General features: G+C 37.2%; 1 protein-coding gene across 15 annotated transcripts in view; it reads right to left on the bottom strand.

Annotated features, from left to right (window-relative positions):
- LOC18427397 (dnaJ protein P58IPK homolog B) overlaps window positions 1-24,107 on the bottom strand; it is a 53,772-nt gene that overhangs the window by 15,448 nt on the left and 14,217 nt on the right. For 5 of the 15 annotated variants that reach the window (XR_016061465.1, XR_016061466.1, XM_011622539.3 and 2 more), the window contains exons 2-6: window positions 19,993-20,158; window positions 14,974-15,175; window positions 14,715-14,875; window positions 13,433-13,526; window positions 13,112-13,324 (exon numbers count right to left, since the gene is read on the bottom strand). Coding sequence is in view for 10 of the 15 variants with exons in the window: in XM_011622539.3 (XP_011620841.1) it covers window positions 13,112-13,324; window positions 13,433-13,526; window positions 14,715-14,875; window positions 14,974-15,175; window positions 19,993-20,158 (836 nt within the window). In the remaining 5 variants the exon portion in view is untranslated. Of the gene's footprint in view, window positions 1-13,111; window positions 13,325-13,432; window positions 13,527-14,714; window positions 14,876-14,973; window positions 15,196-19,992; window positions 20,159-24,107 lie in introns of all 15 variants that reach the window. The other 10 variants (XR_016061468.1, XM_088874714.1, XM_088874720.1 and 7 more) reach the window with 3 other exon arrangements.

The following is a 24,107-nucleotide window of genomic DNA, read 5'->3' as shown; positions in this document are numbered from 1 at the left end:
CGATCCTAGACGGTTTTTTGGGTGGACGATTCGAGTTGCCGATCCGTTTTTTCAAACCTTGGTTCGAATCAATGGTTTAAAAAACGGATCGGTGACCCGGATCGGGCTCCCAAAAAACCGATCCGGATAGGCGAATCGGCGATCCGGATCGGGAATCAGGTGAATCGGTCAGAATAAAGCTTAAAAAAAATCCGAAAAAAATATGAAAATTCATTATAAATATTGCTTTTTAGGAATTCAATAAGAAATGAGGGTACTCCATTAAGAATTTTCATGTTTTTGAATGAATAAGCGAATATTGATATGTTCTTTCCCTGCATGAACCGCCATTCAGCATTTAATTTACATCACACAAAAGGATAAACATAGAATTATCATGGAATAAGTATATCAACATACATGGACTACAATAAAGCATAAAATTAGTAACATATGATCTAAAAATAAAATGATAGACGACGTTATTGCTCTTCTTGGTCACGCTGGTGCCATTGATTGAATTCGTTTAACAATTCATTGATTCGATCTAAAAACGAATCATCGATATTAGCAGGCGTCTGATTATTCCCAAATCCCTGAGTGTTAGTGTTTTGTTGTGTTCCCAATCTAAAATCCCCGAAGATTGTCCATCCTTCATGCTCACTTGCACTGTCGTGCTCATCCCTACACTGTTGCAGTTGGGACTCGATATGTGAATAATATGGCTGGGATAGGGTGGCCTCAGAATCATCATCTCTCTCATTTTCTCTTTGAATAATATGGATTAAAAAAAAAAAAATAACAAATTTTCAAAAAAATTGATCATGGATTAAAAAAAAAAAATCACAAATTTTGAAAAAATTTTATCATGGATTACAAAAAAAAATTCGATCATGGATTAAAAAAAAAATCACAAATTTTCAAAAAATTCTATCATGTATTACAAAAAAAAATTCGACCATGGATTAAAAAAAAAAAATCACAAATTTTCAAAAAATTCAATCATGGATTACAAAAAATTCGATCATGGATTACATAAAATTCGATCATGGATTACAAAAAAAAACAAACAAAAAAAAACAAAGAATTCGATTGTGGATTACAAAAAAAGAAAAAAACAATTCGATCATGGATTACAAAAAATTCAATCATGGATTACAAAAAACTCTATCATGGGTTACAAAAAAAACAAAAAACAAAAAATTCGATCATGGATTACAAAAAAAAAAACAAACATTTAGATCATGGATTACAAAAAAAAAACAAACATTTCGATCATGGATTACAAAACATTCGATCATGGATTACAAAAAATTCTATCATGGGTTACAAAAAAAAAAACAAAAAACAAAAAATTCGATCATGGATTACAAGAAAAAAGAACAAACATTTCGATCATGGATTACAAAAAATTCGATCATGGATTACAACAAAAAAAAAAAAAAAAAATTCTGTACGGGACTCGCCGATTTACTGTACGGGACTCGCCGATTCCGTACAGTGAATCGGCGAGTCAATGTGCAGAATCGTCTGGTTCTCTCTAGAACCGGACAATTCCCGTTTTTTTCGCCGATTTGATCCGTCCATGGCGATTCCCGAGTCGAACCGGGCGAGTCCGGTTCGACTCGACGTTTTTTTAAACACTAGTTTGAACTATCTCTCACGCAAATATAGAACTAGCAACCTATGGCACGAGGATAGGTTGGTTGGTATGCTCATTGCTCCAAGTCCCATGACTTTTAAGTCTCAAATCTTTTAAGTGCCAACAAAAGAATACATATACTCAGTGGGAGAATTATGGAATCTCCACTAAACACATGATGCTGACATCAAAGGTGAAATCCCACGTAATGGGGCATGGGATACCCTGACGAGAATCATGGAATCTCCATTAAACACATGATGATGACATCAAAGGCGAAATCCCATGTAATGGGGCATGATATACCCTGGACTGCATCAAAATCCTTAAGATAAGTTGGATTTCAGTACCCACTCTCTCACCCTTAGGTCCCTTGCAGATATCTTATCTAAGGTGTAAGAGGAGACCCTAATTTTAGAAGCATGTGCATCCCTTTCAAACCATCGTTTGTGAAGCGAAAAGAGTCTGCACTCAAGGTAGAAGATTTTCCAGGCGTTTAACCTGACGCAACTACTCACCATAACATTGCACGCATTCGTAGGATCTCTTGTGGCCTGCAAGCTCTGTAGATTGGATGAGCTCATCGTGTACTCAAGGAAGAGGAGCAAAGTTGCATTGCAGTAGGAGAACCAGATCCACACGAAGTGATGCATACGGTCTAAGATGCATGCAATGAATCCCCTAGGCAAGATTCTAGGTCAAATAAGGAAAGAGGATTGGATAACCATGTTAGCAGCCAAAAGTACCCATGAATGATTATAAATCTAACCATATACTTTCTAGCTTAATCTCTATAGTGAAAGGTCTTAGCAAGTATGAGAATTTGTTTAATGTAGATAGCTAGGACATACTTAGAGATACATTAGGATTGAAAGAACTTGTAAGAACTAGCATATATATTGGTATGTGATTCCAATTAATGGTAGCAAGCACAGGGGGCGCACTTTAGCATCTTGATTCAGGGTCCACAACCCACATATTGCTTGTTTCGAAAAATAATACTTGGGGAGTTATATGTATTTGTAAGGACTCATTAAAATGCTCAATGTATGGGGTTTAATTTCCCTTCAGGCAATGTCATTGGTCGTCAACATGACATAATTCGTTCCATGAGACGAAAAAGAATCTCATTCCTGTCCCGAGGTTATCCTGTGCTACGATAATAACCATCAATAATGAAGTGCAAGTCAGGCTTGGTCTTTTTGATGGCCAACTAGAAAGTGTTTGGGTTGTATTGGTCTTTTGAAGTTATATTTGTGTTGGTTGAAATTTTTGGATTTGCTTAGAGACTTGTAGTGATTTGTGGCACATGAGCAATAGGATGCATGAATAGAAAGTAGAGATAGAAGGGATTTTTTGAAATAAAAGAGATTGAAAATGTGAGATTGCTGTGGGGATACTCTTTTCGGAAAAAATTAGAAGAGAGCCATAGGTATTATCCAGACTAGATTGGTCGCCTAGTTTTTGAGGCCACAGAATGTTATCTGAGGCACCATATAGTCTTCACAGTTGACTAACCCATGAAACATGTGCTAAATGTATCTTCCTAGAGATAACAGAATCTAAAACCTTAGTATTTAGAGAAGCCTGACCTGTATCTTGACATCTTCTCTTAATGTAATTTAACCTAAATTCCTTGCACTGTAGTGTAACGTCATAATTTGAACCCTAGAATATGGTTAAGAAGCCTCGCCTCTGCAACCTCGATAACTGGGGGAGCGGGCGTCTTGAGATTAGGACGTCCAAATTCTTGAGGTGGAAATTCGTCAATAATTGCCATGAATTGGGAAATGTAGTTTTGCTTGACAAGGTAGCAGCGAGAACGGAAATTGATCTTCTCAATCACTATCTCTAAGGAAGACTGATAAACTGGGTGCCCATCACAAGTCACCACTTATAGTGAATAGAAGACCTTGTGGGCCATAAATCCCAAATTTTCGGCTCAAGAAGTTTTTGCAGCAATGATACCTCAGGTTCCATGAAACCTTGACACAGGTTATGGCAATATCTCTAGTGAACAGAATGACAAGGTCAATGGGAATAATGTAATAGGAATGGACAACATTTGAGTAAATCAGTTGATTCCTATCTCTCAAACCAAAATCCTTATCATCTCATACGAGTGTGGTTGTGTGCATTGTAAAAATGTTTCATGCTCCATAGTTTTTCTGGAAAGCCCCTGGACATTTTCTTTGTCAAAATTAATTATGAGCGTAAAGTGTTTCTCCAGTGGTTTTTAAAAACAGTACAAAGCCAAATTTGTGCAAAGGGAAAAACAATGAGTCATGATATTTTAGAAGGTGGCATTTGCAAAAGGTAGATCTCTCATTTGCATGATGCTAGGCATCTAGCTCGACATGATTTTCTGTGGGGTCTCGTGAGCAAATAACATATGAATAAAAAATGTTGTAAGCTAGTTGATAGATTCCTCAGATGCCTATTCAGAAATGTGCTCTTGCGCTTATTGGCTATGGAATTAGAGAGAGGATGGATGGGGGAAGACGGGGGTGTTCGGTACCAATGTAAAAGAAACTCAATTACACATAGATGAATGCTCAATTCCACTTACTCATGGACCCACGATTTGGGAGAGGGATCTGAATCCCATTAACCAGGGACCGAGATCACCTATTTTGCAGATCGAGATCCCTAAATTCAAAAACTATCTCGAACCGATCAAGCTTCCAGAGCAAGAGCGACCACCTTATGCGATCTCGGTAACTATGTTACTATCTAATAGGTCCATACAAAAATGAGAAACAGACTTGAGCAAAAGAGACTGAACGACCTTGTTTTCGTTCATTATAATCAAAAGGTGAAGGAGAGCTATCTGGAAAAATGAAAGAGAGGCTTCTGTTGTTGATAACGTAGACGAGAGTAACCAATGGTTGGTTGATGTTGGGGATGACAAGGTATTCCCTGGAGAGTATGTGACCTGAAGCCAAGTTTGTGAGGCTTTTGGGACACCACTGAGTCCTGTATGGACCACTAGATCTAAATCTCAAAGGGGAAGAGAGAGTGAAAGAAGAGCATGATGAGGGAGAAGCAGATCCAGAGGAGACATGTCATCATCATCAAATTCTATTTGGAGTGATGATGAAACTCAATTGTCATTTTAAGTCCATCACATGTGACATCATGCTATGTGTCTCATGGTGGCATGTCGTTCATGTGCGTCAACGTCTCGGATTCATATCCCAGCTTTGTTGACTTTGACACCGTGGATGCCCCACTTATGTTTCTATATCTCCCCTTTCTTCTCCTTTCCGTCTCTCTTTCTCCCCCCATCTTCTCCCTCTCTAGCTCTCAAATATTTCTAAAACGGTATTCTAAAATACCTTGATTTCTTTCTCAAAAAAAAATAATATAATATATATATATATATATATATATATAGGTTCATCTCAATGGTTTTAAGGATCCATAAACTGCCCCTGTGGACACCCTAGAGGGCCAAAACCCCCCTTAACTCAAACTTTGCCCGGTCGCCTGGCAACCTAGGTGCACACATCTATTGATTTAAGCACTAACTAGATTTTAAAATCCATATTGGAATAGAAATAAAAGCTTAGGACCATGTTTGTTTCAAAAGATTGGACTAAAAGCAAGTGAGGCACAGATGGAATATGAGAAAGTAAATGTTAACATTGTTTTGGACTCCCATTTTTGGAATGGGGTCAGTTCGTCGTTAAGTGCTTTTTGCCCACTGGTGAAGGTACTGCAGTTGGTAGATAGTGATAAGGAACTAGCAACGATCAATATTTATAAAGGAATGGAGGTTGCCATGGACAAAATCAAGAAGAAATTTGGCAATGACGAAGCTAAATATGCTCATGTTAAAAAAAAAAATTGTAGATAAGAAAAATGGAACTCACAGCTTGAAAGGCCCCAACACATAGGAATGTATTACCTCGATCTTGCTCATTTCTAAATTTATCATGAGATACACAACAATACAGAGTTCATTGATGCAATCAACCAATGCAAAATTAAACGCAACCATGATCCCAATGTCCAAGTCAATGGAATTGGAATAGTATGGATTCTTAGCGTGATCTGTTAGAACAGACTTAGCAATAAGGCAGAGGTAAGTTTAGAACTTATTCATTTGATTTTGTGATACGAATCTTTAACTCTAATTTTATAGTTAGACTTGCGTACTCCATTTTAATTAATGTAAAATAGCTGCATGGAAGACAAAAAAAGTGCCACACATTTGTAGCAGATGGCTGTGTATATGGAATTTGACTTGCACCTCATCAGCTTGCTACCACAATTTACACTTGAATTGGTAATTACTTAATCATCCCCTCTTGTGAGTTACTAGTTATTACTTAGTATTTAGTAGTTAGTTGCTATCCTACCCCTAATTCATATAATGTCTTTCAAAGTTCTAATTGTTAATTCATATATTAACAAATAGGTTAAAAGATGAAGAGAACAGACATTATAAAAAAGAAGAAGCAGAAAAACAGGCTTGAGCAGAAGAGATTGACCGCCCTTGTTTTCATTCAGCATAATTAAAAATTGAAGGAACGCAATGACGGGGAGGCCCTTCTTGTTGCAAATATAGATGTTAGGAGCAAGTGGGTGGTTGATTGGATGAGGAAGTATTCCCTAGAGAAAGCACGACCAGGGGCCAAGATTGTGAGGCTTCTAGGACACCACTAAGCCCTATACGGACCACTAGATCTAAAACTCAAAAGGAAGAGGTTGAAGTTGAGGAGAGTGAGAAGAGGATGACAAGGGTAAGCAAACTCAGCGGAAGCAGAGTCTATGGATCAAGAAGAATGTAAAAAAGAGGGGGATGACTTTGATGATGATGGCATAGCATCATCGTCAGATTCAGATGCATCAAATGGTGATGAGGACATTGTTGGGAGTGAGGATGAAACTTCACTTCCAATTTGAGTTCATCAGATGTGACAACATGCTTGGAGTGTTCTTGGTTATGTATTTTGAGTTTTGCTGTCAAATTTCGTTTTTTTGTTTATGTATTTTGTCTTTTTTGTGAGTTCTGATTCATGTGTAGCTAGTGTCTAATGCTAATGTAGATTACGGACTATGGACCTATGGCATATTGACACCTGATGTATAATGAAATGCAACTTTGTAGGGATTTTGTGTAACTTCGAATCTTATAAAGTTTTGGCACTTTAATTTCAAGTTTCAAGCCAATTCATGTATACATTTCAAATAGCACAACACAATAGCACATAGAAACTATGAAGATGTTCATATATATACATTTATATATATATGGAAACCTACGAACCCCCCCCCCCCCCCCCCCAAGTTATAGCATTCTCCTTAGAATACCCTACACCCATTACCCCGAAGACCACTTTTCAGCATTATTTCAAACAAAAATGCCCTTCTAACATGAAATTCAAAAATAAATTTGAATCAGTTGAAAATATCTTTCTCTACTCCGTCTCTCTGCTCGGTCTCTCCCTCTCTCAACTCCAACTCTCTCTACTATGTCTCTCTCTACCCCGTCTCTCTCCCCCCCCCTTCTCTCCCCCTCTCTATTTCCCCTTTCTTCCTCTCTCAAAGCACCCTATCTCTCCACTCTGTCTCTCCGTCCTCTGCTGAAAAAAATAAAATGGGCACACCATATAGAGACAAAGTAGAGAGGAGGCTTAGAGAGAGGAGAAAAGGGAGAACAGAGAGGGGGTGAGAGAGAGTGGTAGAGAGACAGGGTAGAGAGAGGGAGAGACAGCGTAAAGAGAGACGGAATTAAGAGATACGACGGGTATTTTGAATTGATTCAAATTTACTTTTGAATTTCATGTAAGAAGGGCCTTTTGTCCAACATAATACTGAAAATTGGTATGGTGGGGAAAGTTAGAAAAAAAAAACAAATTTTATGTGGTAATGGGAGTACGAGACTTTATATATATATATATATATATATATATATATATATATATATATATATATATATATATATATATATATATGCAAAACTTTATATAAGGTTGCAACCTTAAAATGTAGAATCACAGATGCACCTCAAAAATCTATTGGAAATGTTGTTTTAACGTTGAAAAACCCTCTAATTGATCATCGAGATGTATGAATATAAAAAAAAGAAAGAAAAAACGTTTTTGAGGCCCAGAAATAGTGCATCTTGCAACCCATTATCTAGACTATCCATATTCAAGATTTTCATATATTTATAAATCTACTTGATTTTAACCATTTTTGGAATCTAAAATTTTCTAATTAGATATGAAAATAGATTTTAAGATAATCTTAAGATTTTTTTACAGCAAAAATTACATGTTATGATAAAATTTGGATGTGCGCCTTAATTGGATTGTTTAAGGTTGCAATCTTACATGTTATGATATATCCAACCTTAATTGGATATATATATATATATATATATATATATATATATATATATATATATATATATATATATATAAATATATATATATAACGATTTCGTCGTCCCGAGGATTGATGCAAGGGTATGCGTCCAAAGTCCTGTATTAAATCTAGGTTGATCGAATGGCCACAATTGTATTTTGTCTTTGAGTATTTTTTTTTTTCTACAAATCCAAAACTCACTTGCAATTTGGATCGCCAACCATTGAAAACTAGGTGCCCTAGCAAAAAACATTTTAAAAAAAATAGAAATAATAAATTAACTAAAAACACCCCTGAAAATTTCAAGAGTATTTTGGTCAATTACTCTTTGCCAATTATTCCTAAAATCTTTTTTGTAGGTGTGCCTTTATGAGAATAATGGAAGCTCAAAATTTCAAATTATTTGGATCTGTCGAAAAAAATTAAAATTCAAATACAAAATAGAATTGTGATCATCAGATAGGCAATCTGGGTTGTTGGGTGGAATACTATTGCAGCAGCCTTGGGCGTATAAAAGTTACTCCTACACACACACACATATACGTTTATACATTTATACACTTATTTATACATACATATATATATATATATATATATATATATATATATACAGACACACACACACACACACATGTAGCCTTTTCGCAACTATTTGGGGTCGGTTACACATATCCTGGCCAGCTTATATATATTTATACATGTTTACATGCATTTTTATATGTGTGTGTGTATATATATATATATATATATATATATATATATATATATGGGAGGTTTCAAGATCCAATCCAAGCCCCTATGAACACCCTAGGGGGCTTAAACTCTCTTAATTTATGTTTGGGCAGCCTAGGTTTACAGTTGGCATCCCGGCTGCCTAGGTGACCAGATCAGCATTCTTGAACAATGTTTAGATGCAGCCAAGAGTAGTTGTAGCATACCAAGTAGAAGAATGTTTAGTGCAAGTATATTCTTCCAGTTATTTTGTGGTGGTTTTTCCAAAGGCTTTTGAAGAAAGAAAATATGTTATTATTATCTATTTTATCACCTAAATATTCTGAACAAATTTTGGTGTCTAGTAAAGGACATTTATGGAATAAACTACCTTTTTAAGGCAGGGGCTTCTTAAAATCAATTCATTTCTTCCTATGGACGCTATTAGGAAATTATGGAGGAGTTGCATGGGAGCCACATTGTCTCCAGATAGGCCACACGTTTTCGCCTTTAACCCATGTTGGCCCCGCTAGCCATGGGGACCCAAAACAATGAGGGTGATGTCAAGGCCCCATCGGAGTTTCGGAGGCATGCAATTCCCTAAGGTTCCTAGTGTGAATAAGATTTCTGGAAGATGAAGTTTGTTGAGGTTTAAAACAATTTTCAAATAAACAAATGGATGGAATATCTTTAGGTGGTTCGGTAGAATCTAATAGGATCAGGAAGTTCCTAGAAGGTTCTATTCTACTCAACATAAGATTGGAAGAATATTGGTAATACGATTCTCCAAAGGATAATAGTGTAAAATCCAAATATTGATGCAAGATTACTGGCCAAGGACGGACGGCTAAAATCAGCCCTCTCACTCCATCAAACTCGAAAAGTTAGTTCACATTTTCCCCCTCTACCCCTTTAGAGCTCTTGTACAGGGATCCCGAAACTATTTTAGTTGTAATTTTGAAAGAGGCTCTATGAAAAAATGAGATCACATGGCGAGACCTAGGGTCAGCCACATGAAGGATTTCAGGGTAAAAAAGGAGAGAGGTGCGTGTTTTAAAAATATGGATTCCAGTTGAGAAGAAACCAAGAGAGAAAAGAGAGGTGCATGGCGGAAATCCTAGATTATTGTCTTCTTAGTCTCCTTGATTGCAGAAGATTCAAATAGAGCAAAGAAGAAGCTTATATCCAGCAACTCCAAGCCAAAACAGCAAGGTATGACCTCTTTCTAATGGCTTTTAGGTTTTTGAGTTTTTGACAGAGACACATGTTAGGATTTTGTGCGATTCCATCTCCTTGTTTAAGAGGTATAAGAAGAGAAGGTAAAACCCTACAACTTGTATTACTCAAAAAAAAATGCAGCCAGTAACTCATTGTCTCTCTATAACTCACCCAAAACAGAATGAAAAAAGGCGAAATATCTTACGAGTTGTTGACGATCCTAGGAGCTGAGATGGGGTGTACACAGTCCCAGGGGGATTGGTAGGAATGGAAATAAGGTCAGGTCAACCCACCCGAACTGGGTCCAGATCCAGGTCCAAGTGTTAGACCCTGTGAGTTAGGTCTGGGTCCAAATGACTTGGATCTGTCCCGGTCTAGGTCCGGCTTGGACCTTATCAGGTGGGCCAACCCGATCCAACCCAACCCATCATATGTAAGTACAAATACAAATATATAACTATTGTAAGTCAAACAATATTAAGTATATATTATAATTATATAAAATAATTTATTTTTCATTTTTTAATTTCTAGGCCCGGACCCAAACACGACCCTCAGACATCCAGTTTGGGTTCAGATCCAATTTAGAATGTGGACCTACGGGTCAAGTTGAGTAGGGTTGGATCAGGGTCTGGATTGCTTTGGTCTGGGATCCAAACCCGGAACCGACCCATTGCTACCCCTAACCCTAGGCAAATGCTCGTTTGCATATTTTACTACAAATTTGGTTGTTTTTGGAGCACCTACTTAGGGTTGTTGCTGCAAGTTTTCCTTGTGCAAGATATGCTTTTCTTCTTTTTGGTTTTTCGAGTCTTACTTGTATTAAAATTTCAAAGTAGGCATTTGTAAGACCAAGAAGATACAGGGGCATTAATTAAAGAAGCTATGCTGATTTTTTTGGTGGAAAATTTTACCTATATCACAAAGGTCAGGTGCTCTACTTTTTTTTTTAGGGAAATTTTACCATATCACATGGGTAAAACCTTTCACATAAGAAATAAGGGATCCAAGACCAATTAGACCCATAGGCAGTTTACACAAGTCAACGGCTAAAGTCCTGGCATAGAGACTACCAGCAGTTCTCAACTAAATCAATTCACTACCACAAGCTGACTTTGTCAAAGAATAGGCAAATTCTGGACCATGACCTTAATGCACATTTGTGAATCCATTCAAGGCAAGCAAGAAATCAGGGGTGAAATTTTCAACATAGAAAAAGCTTACGACCACGTTGTTCGGGAATTTCTGGAGCAAGTACAGCAACGTGTTGGCTTCAGAATGAGGTGGAGAAATAGGATTCAAGGATTTTTACCATCTACTCAGTTCTCTGTTTCGATCAATGGATCTGCTTAGGATTCTTCTCGAGTTTGAGGAGGTCTAGACAAGGTGACCGTCTACCCCTATTTCTTATCCATAGAATGACAGATGCCTTCCATAGGACACCTAAGGGAGTCCATTATGCTATTGAATGGCTTCAATGTTTCAAAAGGGATGCTACATGTATCCCATTTTCAGAATACAGATGATATGCTAATCTTTTGCAAGGCCCACAAAGAACTGCGGAACATATGGTTGTGCATTAGATGTCTTGAGGTGGTTTCAGACTTTAAGATTAACATCCATAAAATAAATTTGAATCTGTATGCCAGATCGTGAGCCTTATGAAGCAAAATGCTAGGATGTAGCATTGATAGACTGCTAAGTAAATACCTTGGTCAGCCTATGTGCCCATGAAAAAAAAAAGCCAGTTAAGGGATGAGGTTGTTGAAAGATTTGGCAGAAGCTGGATGCATGGAAAGCTAGTTACTTAGGCAGATGACTATTATCAAATTAACTCCAACTTTCCACAAATCTATTTGTGCATCTGTTATTTATGATTATGATCCCTATCTCCATCATCAATCACCTAGATAATATTATCAAATTGACTCGATCTTTCCACACATCTATTTGTGCATATATTAATAGATCAGAAGATGAGCAAAGGATACACCTGGTGAATTGGAACCATGTTCATAAACAAAAAAACCTATATGGATTGGGGACACAAGGATTTAGACTAGATAAGCTTTGCTTGGTCAATTGTAGTGAAGAATGGGAGATCAAATAAGCAATTGTGGAAAATGTGTTGACAGATAGATATGGGGATCCATGACAATAGTTTCTTTGAAAATGATGCCCAGAATAACTCTCAATTTTAAGGCAACTAGAAAGGAATCAATTAAGAGAAAAACTGATAAAGAATATAAGGATACAAGTTGGCAAAATGCCCTCAGATGACGAGACAAGCAAATTTGGGTCGTCAAAGTAAGGAATGTGTAAAGTTAAACTTTGATGTTGTCTCATGTGGTAATCCAGGGGGCAGGGGGGGGGGGGGGGGGGAGCATAAAAAAGATCACATGCTATTGACATTCTCTGGTCCATTAGCTAATAAACACTCAAAATAAGCAGAGATGAGCACTGCTAACTGGACAGCAATGTTCAGATGATAATTGGCAGAAAGTCAAAATTAAAAGCGACTCCAACAATGTCATTGTGGAGGAACAGGGCAAGCAGAGGGTCCATGACAACTTTCAAGTGTTTTATGAGGAAATTTTGACAGCATCAGCAGGCCCGGTGTGCCCTTTCGCACTTGGACGAAACAAACGAGGAGGCTGCTGTGTTGGCTGAGGGAGTGAGAAAACAAGCGATACCATGTTTGATTGCCCAATGACTGAGCAGGAAGCAGTCCATGGCTGGCTAATCACAGTTTTACCATCAGAGGGAGGGGATGGAAAGAGAGGACACCTAGCCGATTCCGAATAGCCAGCTCGTTACAAAGTCCTAGTTCAGTCCAAACAATTGATGTTGCAAACTTGTTTTTTTTTACACCAGGTATTGATGCCCCAAATTTGGCTCAGCGATATCTTAATTAAGGAAAGAGACACATGTAACACTCAATTCTTTTTATCGAGAGAGCGAAAGAGAAACGAATAACAATGAAAGTATATGAAATTTATTAAGATCAGAGAAAACACTTAAAGAAAAAGAGGATATAACTATAGTTGGACAATCAAATAATAAAATTATGTAACTTTTCCATCGGAATAAGCACTGCCATGTCTGTCAAAAACCTGATAATGTCTTGAAGTAAGACATTAAGAAATAAGCCAGAAAAGCACTTTAAATATAATATGAGCAGACCTGAACTAAAGCATCTATAAGCTCCCCATCAATGTCAAGCGCTGCAGTGCAACTGTCCAAAGCATCTTTTCCCCGGCCAAGCTTGATCAATACCTTGCACAACTCAAGATAAAGATGGACATTGTATGCAGTATGATTCGGGTCCAGCGCAAGTGCTCCTTTAAAGTCCTCTACTGCTAATCGCAACTTACCCTTAGCTAGATTCTCTTCAGCCTGAGGAAAACAAATGAACCACACTGTTAATTCCAGAACATGTTTGGCAGACTTAAACTCTGCGACCATCTCTTAGAATGCATCTTGAAAAATAATTCTGAACCTTACACTTTTAGTCTTCTTTATAAGATTTTTCAATCCAAAATATGCTTTCTTCAGTCCACTGTGTTCCGGGTCAAGACGAAGCCCCTTTTGGTAGTGCCTTCACAAAGAAATACTTATGTAAATGTCCAAGAAAGACATTGTCGAGGCTATATCACTTCCCAGAAACCACTAGAATGTTGCAGATGATAACAAAAAAACATGAACAGCAGGCATCAGTACTAATGCAGCATATCCTCCTTTCTACCCACAATATTTGAAAGAGTCAACTAGCTGTCACATAAACAACTTCACTAACATAAATCAGAGTCTTTTCCATTTACTTTTTCAAAGCATAAGAAATTTGTTGATGGTCATTTAAATCAAGAAATGAAAAATTTAAACATCAAAGCAGCATGTAGTACAATCATGCTTCCCATTGTAGCCTTAGTGATCCAAAAGAATTGACCTCACAGGACAAAGAACTGATCAAGAGGAAAATTGCAGAAGCAGTACCAAGATCTAAAGATGGCCCCAGTCTATTAAATTTTGTGGACATGTTCCCAAATGGCAGCCCACAAAAGGCTAACCTTAAGAACAAGCAAGGCCCTTAGGGCAATTGCAGAAATGCATGCATACTAGAGTAAATCAAGTTGGAAAAATCACGGACCCTAAAGCTGGAGACGGATTTCATACTAAGATAATTTGAGGTGGCTAATTTGGACTATGAAGAGACAAAAGTGAAAACAGATACCTTCAGCAGAAAAACTAAACAATCCATTCCCATCTGTATGAACTGAGGTGAGCAAACTCAAGATCTGATATTCTTGAAAAACAACCACAAAAGATTTCCCAAAAGAGGATGTTGCGGGTTTCCTCTATTTAATATTTCCGTGCAGAAAAATAATGATGAGAATTTTCTTGTTGTGTGTTGGCGAATACCAGGGCAATGTGACAGTACAACATATATAATCTATACTTCCATTTGACCAAACAGATGGGAACAGATATGCTCAAACACGGTTTGTTGACACAACCCAAAAATGAAATTTAAAAAAACTAAAAAAGGTTTAGTTTCTTCCGTAAATATTCATTAGCATTCATCAAAAACGGAAAATATCTGGACAAAGCAAAAACCACAAACCCATTTTTAAACTGTTCTTTCACACTGCAGATAAGAGTCATTACAGCTTCAAAATCAATTGGGGGCAAGATGTTTGATCTTTAGACTGTCCATGAACCTTGAAAGTAATACACACAAAACAATTCAGTCCATTATGGCACTGCCTACAAGTTCAGCTAAACATACCTCAAAGCAACATCATGATCAACCAGGTAATAATAGGCTTGTCCACGCAGAAGTAAAGCCTCCAGATTACTCTCATCAGATTTGAGTATATAACCAGTTTCAGCAATGGCACCTGAATAGTCTTTTTCCGCTATCAAGATCTTAATTTTTAAAAGTTTTGCCTGAAACAAGAAATATTATCAGTGTTAAACACCATCTCATTTGCATAGATATACCAAATCATCAGCTGCAACAAATTAAAAGCAACAAACCCAGAGACCTTGGAGCACTCCGGTGAAAAAACAAGGACAACTTTGTCGAGGTGGTCCATTGCCTTGATAACATTTTTGGAATTAAAAAGATCTATGGCAACTTCAAGAGAACTTTTTGCCTGGAACATCTGGGAAAGTTCTTTTTCTGCAGCAGAAGTACTAGGTTTTAACTCCAAAAATTTTTTGTAGTCTCTCTCGGACTCCTCATATCTACATCAGCCAAAAATTGCCTGAATCATATCATTTCCAAATCAGAAATAAAATAAAGAAGATCGAGCATTCCAAATAATTAGTGGAAACGTAAATGCTTACCAGCAAGTGTAGGTAAAAGAACTGAATACAAAAAGGACTAAATTAAAATTAGATCATCCAATCCATAGATGTCTTCAAAAGGATAATATAAAACTGGAAGGCGAATGCAAGAAAAGAATCATATATGAATACATGTAAAACACGAGACGAAAGATGGACTTTAAAAGAAGACTTATATTGCAGGAGAATCTCAGACTCTGACTTTGAGATATACTTCCAAGTTCAAATTTCGAAAGTGCCTTAGATTGCACAGTTCAATCAGTTGTATTACCTATCCATGAGCGCAAAAAAGATATTTTGCAACAAAATATGGAGCACGGCTCAGTATGATTCGCACATCAGTATTACGTAACTATATAATGCACATGAGTAAAATCCACATACTAAGAGGACTACATTTGTCATGTATAAGTCATAAACCAAAGAGGACATCACAAGAATGAACATCACAAGAATGAACATCATAACTGTTTAAGTACTGCTTACATAATTGTCTTCTCTTTTTTCATTGTTTCTCGGATTTACTTCAATCAATCCTGCTAATAATCCAGAGGAAAATAATAAAAAAATTAAAGTAAATCACAGTGCCTTCCCATGAGCTACAAGGCACCACTGGCCCACATAACCTGAGAGGAAAGAAAATACTGCAATGACAAATAAAGTGCTTCTTTTTGATAGTCATGATAATGTAGGTACAAGTTTCTCAGCCAATCACATTTTTCATGAATAATATCACGAATCACTTGAGCATCAATGAATGGATTACCAGACACATACACCCTGTAACATTACCATATTACAAAACCAGAAAATGGGATGGACAAATCCTAAGGTCAGAAAAGATTAATCACCAATTACTTGAGTGATATCCACGGCAGATATTGTAAACTGCTTTTCAGCAATGTATGGTGTTAGGTAGGGCAAGAGCCTATATTATGACACAACAAACACTCAAGGACTCTAACACAATTGGCAACAGTGACTAAAAAGGGCCAAACTACCGTTTCCTGTACCTTGGACATGGACCATATATATGACATGCTGTTTATACATTTTTCTCATTTTGAAAATGTCATCAAAATTAAGGCCTACTTGCTATACTCAAGTACTAGCCCGAAACCAACTCATCACCTAAGGCCCTCCAAACCCCAAATTGCATGAGTCGGTGACCATACCTAAAGCATCAAATGGAATGCAGAGGCAGCGCTCGCTTTTCCTTCTTTGAGTTTGGGTTAACGCCAGATAGAATCAAACATGAAAATTGCTATGTCATTATATCAAGGGGTAGGATCTTTTCCATAGCTTGGAAAAATGAAGGCATTTTAGAAAATGTCTAAGTCGCATTCAATTAACTTCGAAAAAAGCAAAAGAGATAGAGAGATCGCTTAAAAAATGTCATTATGTGCATTGAAGTCAAGAATTGATAGAAAATGTCATTATGTGCATTGAAGTCAAGAATTGATGCAAGACAAGATGCCTCTTGTTTTTTATTTTTCTTATTAAATTTTAAGGATGTACTTTTTGAATTTTCTAGGGCGCTTTTTTTAAGGGGTTTTAAGTTCTTTTAGGGCTTCTAGGATTTTTTATATTTTTCAGGATTTTAGGAGATGTTTAGGAAAGTGGTTAGAATACTTATGGAGTTACTTGTTCTATTAAGGATAATAGTATCATTATGAATTTTATTTTAAGTAAACGAACTTACAGGATATTTTTATAATGTTTTAACTTAAGTGGGGGTAGTTTTGGTCTTTTTTTTGTCATAATATAATAAAAGGACCTGGGGTGTTAGGGTTTTAAACACTTTTGGGGAGTGAACAGTATAAACATACTATGAATAGTATTAGCGAACCCTGTCTAGGGTGGTTTTGGGATCACTTTTTCTAGCAATAAAAGCCAAATCCATTTAAATATGGCCAGTTTTAATAGTTATTGAATTGTTTTCTGCTTTTTTCCCTATTTTCTAGCATCAAATTGGTATCAGAGCCTAGTTTTTCTTCAACAACAAAGTTGGGAATCTGCACCCAACTCTAGGGTTTGTTGAATTTTAGCCAAGTGCCAAATCAGCCTAGAACTTGATGGTCTCGGTTATTTTGTTTATTTTCTGTCTAGGATTTATGATTTCAGAGAACTGGGCCGACAAGTACAAGAACTTACATTGCAGCTTGCAAGCATCAATCATGGGCAAGATGAAGCTTTTTCCGTCCAAGATGATGTTGAGTGCAGCCCTTTCCACAATGATGCTCCGCAAGATGAGCCAAGTGAAGAGGAATATGATTTAAGGTATAGACGGCACTCAAAATCCATGGATCTAAAAGCAGATATTCCTGATTTTAAATGCAAACTGCAGCCCAACGACTTTAGAGAATGGTTAAACACGATAGAGAGGGTGTTTGATTACAAGGATGAGCCAGAAAATAAAAAGCGTAAATATTGCCATTAAATTGAAGAAAGGTGCTTCGATATAGAAGGAACAGCTTAGAGGAAGGCGAGAGAGAATGAGAAAGCCCAAAATTAATACTTGGAATAACATGAAAAACAAATTAAAAGAAAGTTCATCATCATTAAAGCCTTTTCCCAACTAATTGAGGTCGGCAACATGAATCCATGTCTGTCATTCCTAACCCTTACTCCGTTCTCACTATACCTGAGTTCAGGTACAATGCATTGCTTTGGGGGAATGCCCGAGCATAAGAAGATAATATAGGTTCAAGATTCATGATAAGTTTTGATAGTTTTACGTTGCCTGCCAACCTAACACAGTCCACCCCTTTTATCGGGGTGTGGGACAGATTACGGGAAAGTTTAAGGTCCTCACCCTTCTTATACCAAAATTAAAAGAAAGTTACGTACCTAAAAATTATTTGCAGCTCCATTATCATAAGATGAAGAAAAGAGTGTAGATGAGTATAACGATGAATTTCATCAGTTGATGGCACGAAATGATGTCGTGGAAAGAGAGAAACTGTCCCTAGCTCGCTAGGTTGGCGGGCAGAAACAAGATGTGGTTTTACAGCCGTAACAGAACTTAGATGAGGCTTACGTCACAATTAAGGTTGAAGCTCAACTGAGGATGATCAAGGTGGACTACAGGCCAGGGTAGCTCATGTGGCTGTGGAAATGAATTTAAGGGAAAAGATTCAATTTAGTGGTTAGACAATCGTCACAGCCTGCTGGTACATCAAACAAGCAGGAAACAACATGTGTTGGGGCTAGTTCTAGCCGCCCAAATCACCCAAACAGTAGTGTCATAAAATGCTTTAAGTGATCAGGGATTGGTCATGACTCTTCTCAATGCCAAAATAGAAAAAATTTTACCCTTGCTGATGAGTTTTTCGAGGAGGACAGCAAGCTATCTTATGATTGGAATCCTATTTATGATGAAGAACCTGAGGGAGAAGAGCCAGAAGTGACCTTTAGTGACCATAGGGAGGCTTTCGTGATCCAGTGCAACATGATTCCACCCAGAGTAGCAGAAGAGGCAGATGGTTAAACCCAAACAATTACTTATTAATTTACTACCAACATCAGCAAGTCATTGATTGGGACTCTCCACCAGTCTTTGAACAATGTATAGATGAAAAATGTAGCAGTCCAATTTTTTATCATGAACCGGGTGAAAACAAGGAAGGTGACAATGGTCAAGGTGAGGATGACTGGATAAAGAAGTTTTAGAAGAGGAAGTTGGTGATTTGGTTAGTGAACGAGGGGATGGAGATGATCATCTCGAAGATGCTCCCTTGCTTTGTTCTAGGGCTGAACCAAGGCAATTTCAGCTAGGTTTAATGGTTGTATTGATGCCATTTCACCTAGTTAATGTGAACGAACCGAGTGTACATATCAAGGTTATTCCTTCGACATATAACGACCCTTTACTCGAGAGATTCTCAAAAGCATTTATGGATATATCAACCCTTGCAAAGATGTATAATTGAATTTTTGAATTTTTCTTATTAAATTTTAAAGATGTACAATTGGAGTTTTCTATGGTTATTATTAGGGGTTTTAAGTTCTTTTAAGGAATTCTAGGATTTTTTTTATTTTTAGTTGTTAAAATACTCAAGAAGTTACTTGTTCTATTAGGGGTAAAAGTGTCATTACAAAATTTAATTTAAGTGAAGGAACTTATAGGGAGTTTGTATAATGTTTTAAGTGGGGATAGTTTTGGTCTTTTTTTATCATAATGTAATAGAAGGACCTGGGGTGTTTGGATTTCAAACACTTTTGGAATGTGAATAGTAAAAACATATTATGAACAGTGTAAGAAAGCCCTGTCTAGGGTTTTGACGTCGCTTTTTTGTGCAAAGAAAGCCAGATCGACTTAAATCTAGCATGTTTTGATAGTAAATGTACTGTTTTTTTGCGTCATTTCCTTATTTTCCTGCATCAAGAATGATAATTTATACAGGCATTGTGCATTTGTTTGAAAAACGAATTTGCCACTTACACCTAGTAGCTATTTAAGCGTTTTATAATTGAAAAGAAAATTATTCAGCACGTTAGCTGGACAATATAGTTTATGTGTTCCTTCTCTAAATTTTTCCCTTTATGAGAGGTTTTTAATATTAGCAAATATATACGAATCAACACAGTTATTATTTTATCAAAACATGAAAATCATGTAGGTGAAAACTCATGTTCAGGCACAAAAAAAAGTTGTTAAACTCATTCAGTCCAAGGTGTACTTGGGGGAAAGGTAGCAAAAGTCAGCTTTGTACCTACATAATTGACGCAGGGAAGATGCACGGTGAAAGTAAGCCTCAGAAAATGCCGGATCAGCCTCTAAAGCTTCATTAAGATAATCAAGTGCCTCAAAGTACCTCTTAAATGCAAGGGACTCCAATGCTTTCTTTGAAAAGGTAGCAGCATCACCAGGTTTTCCATCTGTGAAACTTTGAACAAGTTAGATGCACGTGAACAGTTTTAAGCATGGAGGTATTCTACACATATAGCAAGCAATATGAATATATGGTATAAGAATGCACCAAATACAGACATCCAATCAAGAACTTGCATATTCTAAAACTCTGTAAAGTACCCTCCTTGACGAGATAAAAAGCAAACTAAATAGGAAATTTCGTAATCTAAAACTGCTTACATTCACCAAGAGAATGAACTAGTCAATACAAAAGTACAACCATCAAGAAATCTTGGGTTGTAGTAATCTAAATTTTAAGGCACCAATAACACCTACAAAAACCATCAACTAAGGTTCTCAAATGTGGGATGCAAACTTGAGGCTCTAGGAGGGTTAGATGTCCCATGTGCATCAATGTTGCCGTGATGCAGAAGGATCACTTCCTATGCAGTCAATGAACAAAAAGTATTTAAAGATTTTGTTAAACGTTATAAGACTGTGAAGATCAAGATTACTATGTGAGTTATATGATAGTAGGAGCATTTTCGTTTAGTACTTGTCCCTAATATATATCGTGTCTAAGTAACTGATAAAGAGTAATGACGATAGTTTCTATCCCTATTAATTAATATAATTAACATGTATAATAAAATGATCCAATCATCCAATCCATCCATTAAATTCAACTGAACACAGAGGAATATGTATTATAACAACCAAGCACTTACATTAAATCAGACTCCAAGTCATATGCAATTGCATCTCTTATGTCTCCCAGATCTGCAGCCAAGCCATCATCAACTGTATCATTGCCCCCATCATCCACATATGCATCTTCCTCTACTGTTTCCCCCATCACACAGATATTCTGCCCCCACTGCCACCCCATCATCTACTTCTTCCTCCACTGCCTCCTCGATCTTTGGAACTGACGAGAATGTGACAACTCTAGTCAGGCTTAGGGTCTTCATCAGCTCTTGATGTTCGTTATATCCAACTAAGTTAAGGCTCCACCCTCAAACAAGAGCTCGGAGTATGGGTCTAGTTTCCACTCACTTGTACCATCATATTCATCCAAGACAATGGGGTCAATGTCCATGACTACATGTGCTTCTAGCACCTCTTCTAAGACCTTTGTTGTACAAAAATAAGCTAAGATCAATTAAATCCTTTTCCTCAAGCACATTCCATCTTTTACTAGGGAGTTGTATAAAAAGAAAGGTAACAAGCAAGAGTAGAAAGGTTACTTAACCATGCTTTGGTAGATTTCTACGATCTTATTGCAGTATACCAAGTAAAAAGCAAGCTAAAATCAGTTCTGCTCATAACTAGATGACCTATACACTTTAAGGTTCAATACTTGAATGGCAAGACATTGTAAACGAGGTGTCTCACTCCCAAAAGATGTCAGCACTCAGTTGCATATTAAATAATTTAATACAAGTCAAATAAAGTAAACAGAAACAGAAACAATTTTTGAATCTTTGTAATTTAAAGTTTGCACATTGATATTTGATACAAGTATGCTCACTTGATGTATGGTAAATTTATTCAGGATTGTGATTTCCCGTCCAAAGTCTTCCAAGGCACACTTAATTTGATCAACTCATTGCTTTAGTTTGGGCTGGCCATGTCCAAAGTCCCCCAAGGCACACTCAATTGGATCAACTCATTGCTTTATTGGGAGCGAGATCCCTATTTCTCTAAATCCAGCTCCCTCTAAGTTCTCTTAGAGGAACCATAGGATCAAGTTCCTAAGGTGGGACCATGGCCTTGCCCCCAAGGTTCCCACAACTAAGGGTTATGTCAAGGCTACTAGACCCAGACCTGACCGACGACGTCCAAAACCTGGACATAGACTCCGACCCTCATCGGGTTTGATCCCGCCCAATTGACAAGCTTAATAAAGAATATGGATTTACTTTTTTGGGCCATAGCTTTAACACAATTTGGGTTGTATTCGCCACACGATAACTCGTAAGCTCCTTTAGTTTGAGTTTCACAAATAAATACTTCATAATCATGAGTGAATTTTCATAACTTATCCATCAATTAGAATAGAAGTCAAATGCCCTTATATGCTGCGCTCTCTTCAATAATCAGCAACTTCTCCATGTTCATTGTGTTGTACTCGTGATTCACAACCATATTTACCTCCTTATATTCCAGCTTTACTTGTTAGCCAAGTTTTCATCATTATGTTTCATATTTCGTATATGATATGCAAGCACCTTGGTTGCAATGTTGGGTAGCTCAATGCGCTTTCATACATACTATACAATCACCTTGATTGCAATGTTGGGCAGCTCATTGAACCTTCGTCTATGATATATGATCATCTCTTTGGATACATCATTAGGAAGCTCATTAGATGGAGTGCCACCATCATAAAGGTGTTCAAAATCATGAACAATGTGATGAGGCACATTCTCATCGGTGTTGCTAAGTTGATGCTTATTTTTGGGAGCATGCTGAGACAAGATAACTCCATCTCCCATAATGGACTTCTGTGTGCCATGAGTTGTAGCCTTGCAGGAGTTTTCTTCTTCTTGAGATAAGATGGCCTTAGGTGGATCACACATCCTCATTTCGTCAAAAGTAACATGTCCTGAAATAAGGGCGGCTTAAATTGGGGGCTACAATCAAAGTAGCTCTTATAGCAATATTCAGACCCTACAAAGATGCACGTTTCCACCTTTGGAGAGAGCTTCTTTTTTGACTCTTGTCTACATGACCATGAGCATAACATCCAAAAGATAGAAGAATTTTATAAGCTGCACTCTTACCATAAAACAAACTATAAGGAGTTTGGCCATTCAAAACATTTCTGGGCAGCCAGTTGGTGCTACAAAAGTTGTAGGAAAAGCTTCAGTCCATGAGTATTTTGGCACCCTCGCTAGTGGACAGCAACGATAGGGTAACCAGAATGATATCGCACTGTTTTTGTTTCACTACTTCATTTTGTTGTTGAATATGTAGATACTAATTTGTAAATAAATTTCGTTAAACATGAGATGAGAATTCAGTGCCTCTATCGCTTCGAAAAAAAATATTGGTCTACAAAAATGATTTTCAGCATCTTTTGAATTGTAAAATATTTTGAATATTTCGGATTTCTCTTTGAGAAAGTAGGATCCAAGTGTGTTGTAAAAATAATCCAAAAAGACTACATAACATTTCGAGTGATAAGATGAAGCAACGCTTGATGGTCCCATTAAATTAGAACAACTAAAGAGGCTAGGAAGCTCATTTATTAGAATGAGAAAAGAGAAGTTGGAAATATATACCTATCAACAAGCCTAGAAAATGAACACAATTCGAATCTTACACAATGAGGCAATGTTCGAAAATTCAGCTGCCCAACAGTCTAGGCGAAAAAAAATTTAAAAACCCCTAAGTGCAGTCTGGGCAGGGTCATTGAGCGCCTTGTCTCTAGGCGCTCGCCAAGGAGGTCAAGGCACTGCCTAGGCTTGTCTGGGCGCCCACCTAGGCTCCGCCCCGTGACAGTTTGCGGGTGGGCGGAAAAACCCTTCGTGAGGGTAAAAAATGTAATTTTTTCCCCCAAAAAAGAGAGGGAAAGGGTTTTGGGGGGTATTCTAAACCCCCAATAGAAAAATCTTGGCCTTTAAGGTGAGAAAAACCACTCTTTTGTGATTTATTGAAAGATCAATAAATTTTTTATCCTTTCGATTCTTCCCAAAACGAAGGCAATAGTTCGTGAGAGGATTTGGAGCTTCTAATCGTTCATTTTGGGAACTTTTGGCGACCCAATAGACGACCTTTGCACCAACATCGATTTGATTTTGATTTTTTTAAAGTATTATCAATAAATTTTTTATCCTTTCGATTCTTCCCAAAACGAAGGCAATAGTTCGTGAGAGGATTTGGAGCTTCTAGTCGTTCATTTTGGGAACTTTTGGCGACCCAATAGACGACGTTTGCACTGACATCGATTTGATTTTGATTTTTTTAAAG

Source organism: Amborella trichopoda, chromosome 8, assembly GCF_054954075.1.
Source record: "Amborella trichopoda isolate Santa Cruz 75 chromosome 8, AtrichopodaSantaCruz75HAP2 v2.0, whole genome shotgun sequence".
NCBI lineage: Eukaryota > Viridiplantae > Streptophyta > Magnoliopsida > Amborellales > Amborellaceae > Amborella > Amborella trichopoda.
Note: the sequence above shows the minus strand (reverse complement) of the source record. Positions and strands in the feature narration are given on the sequence as shown.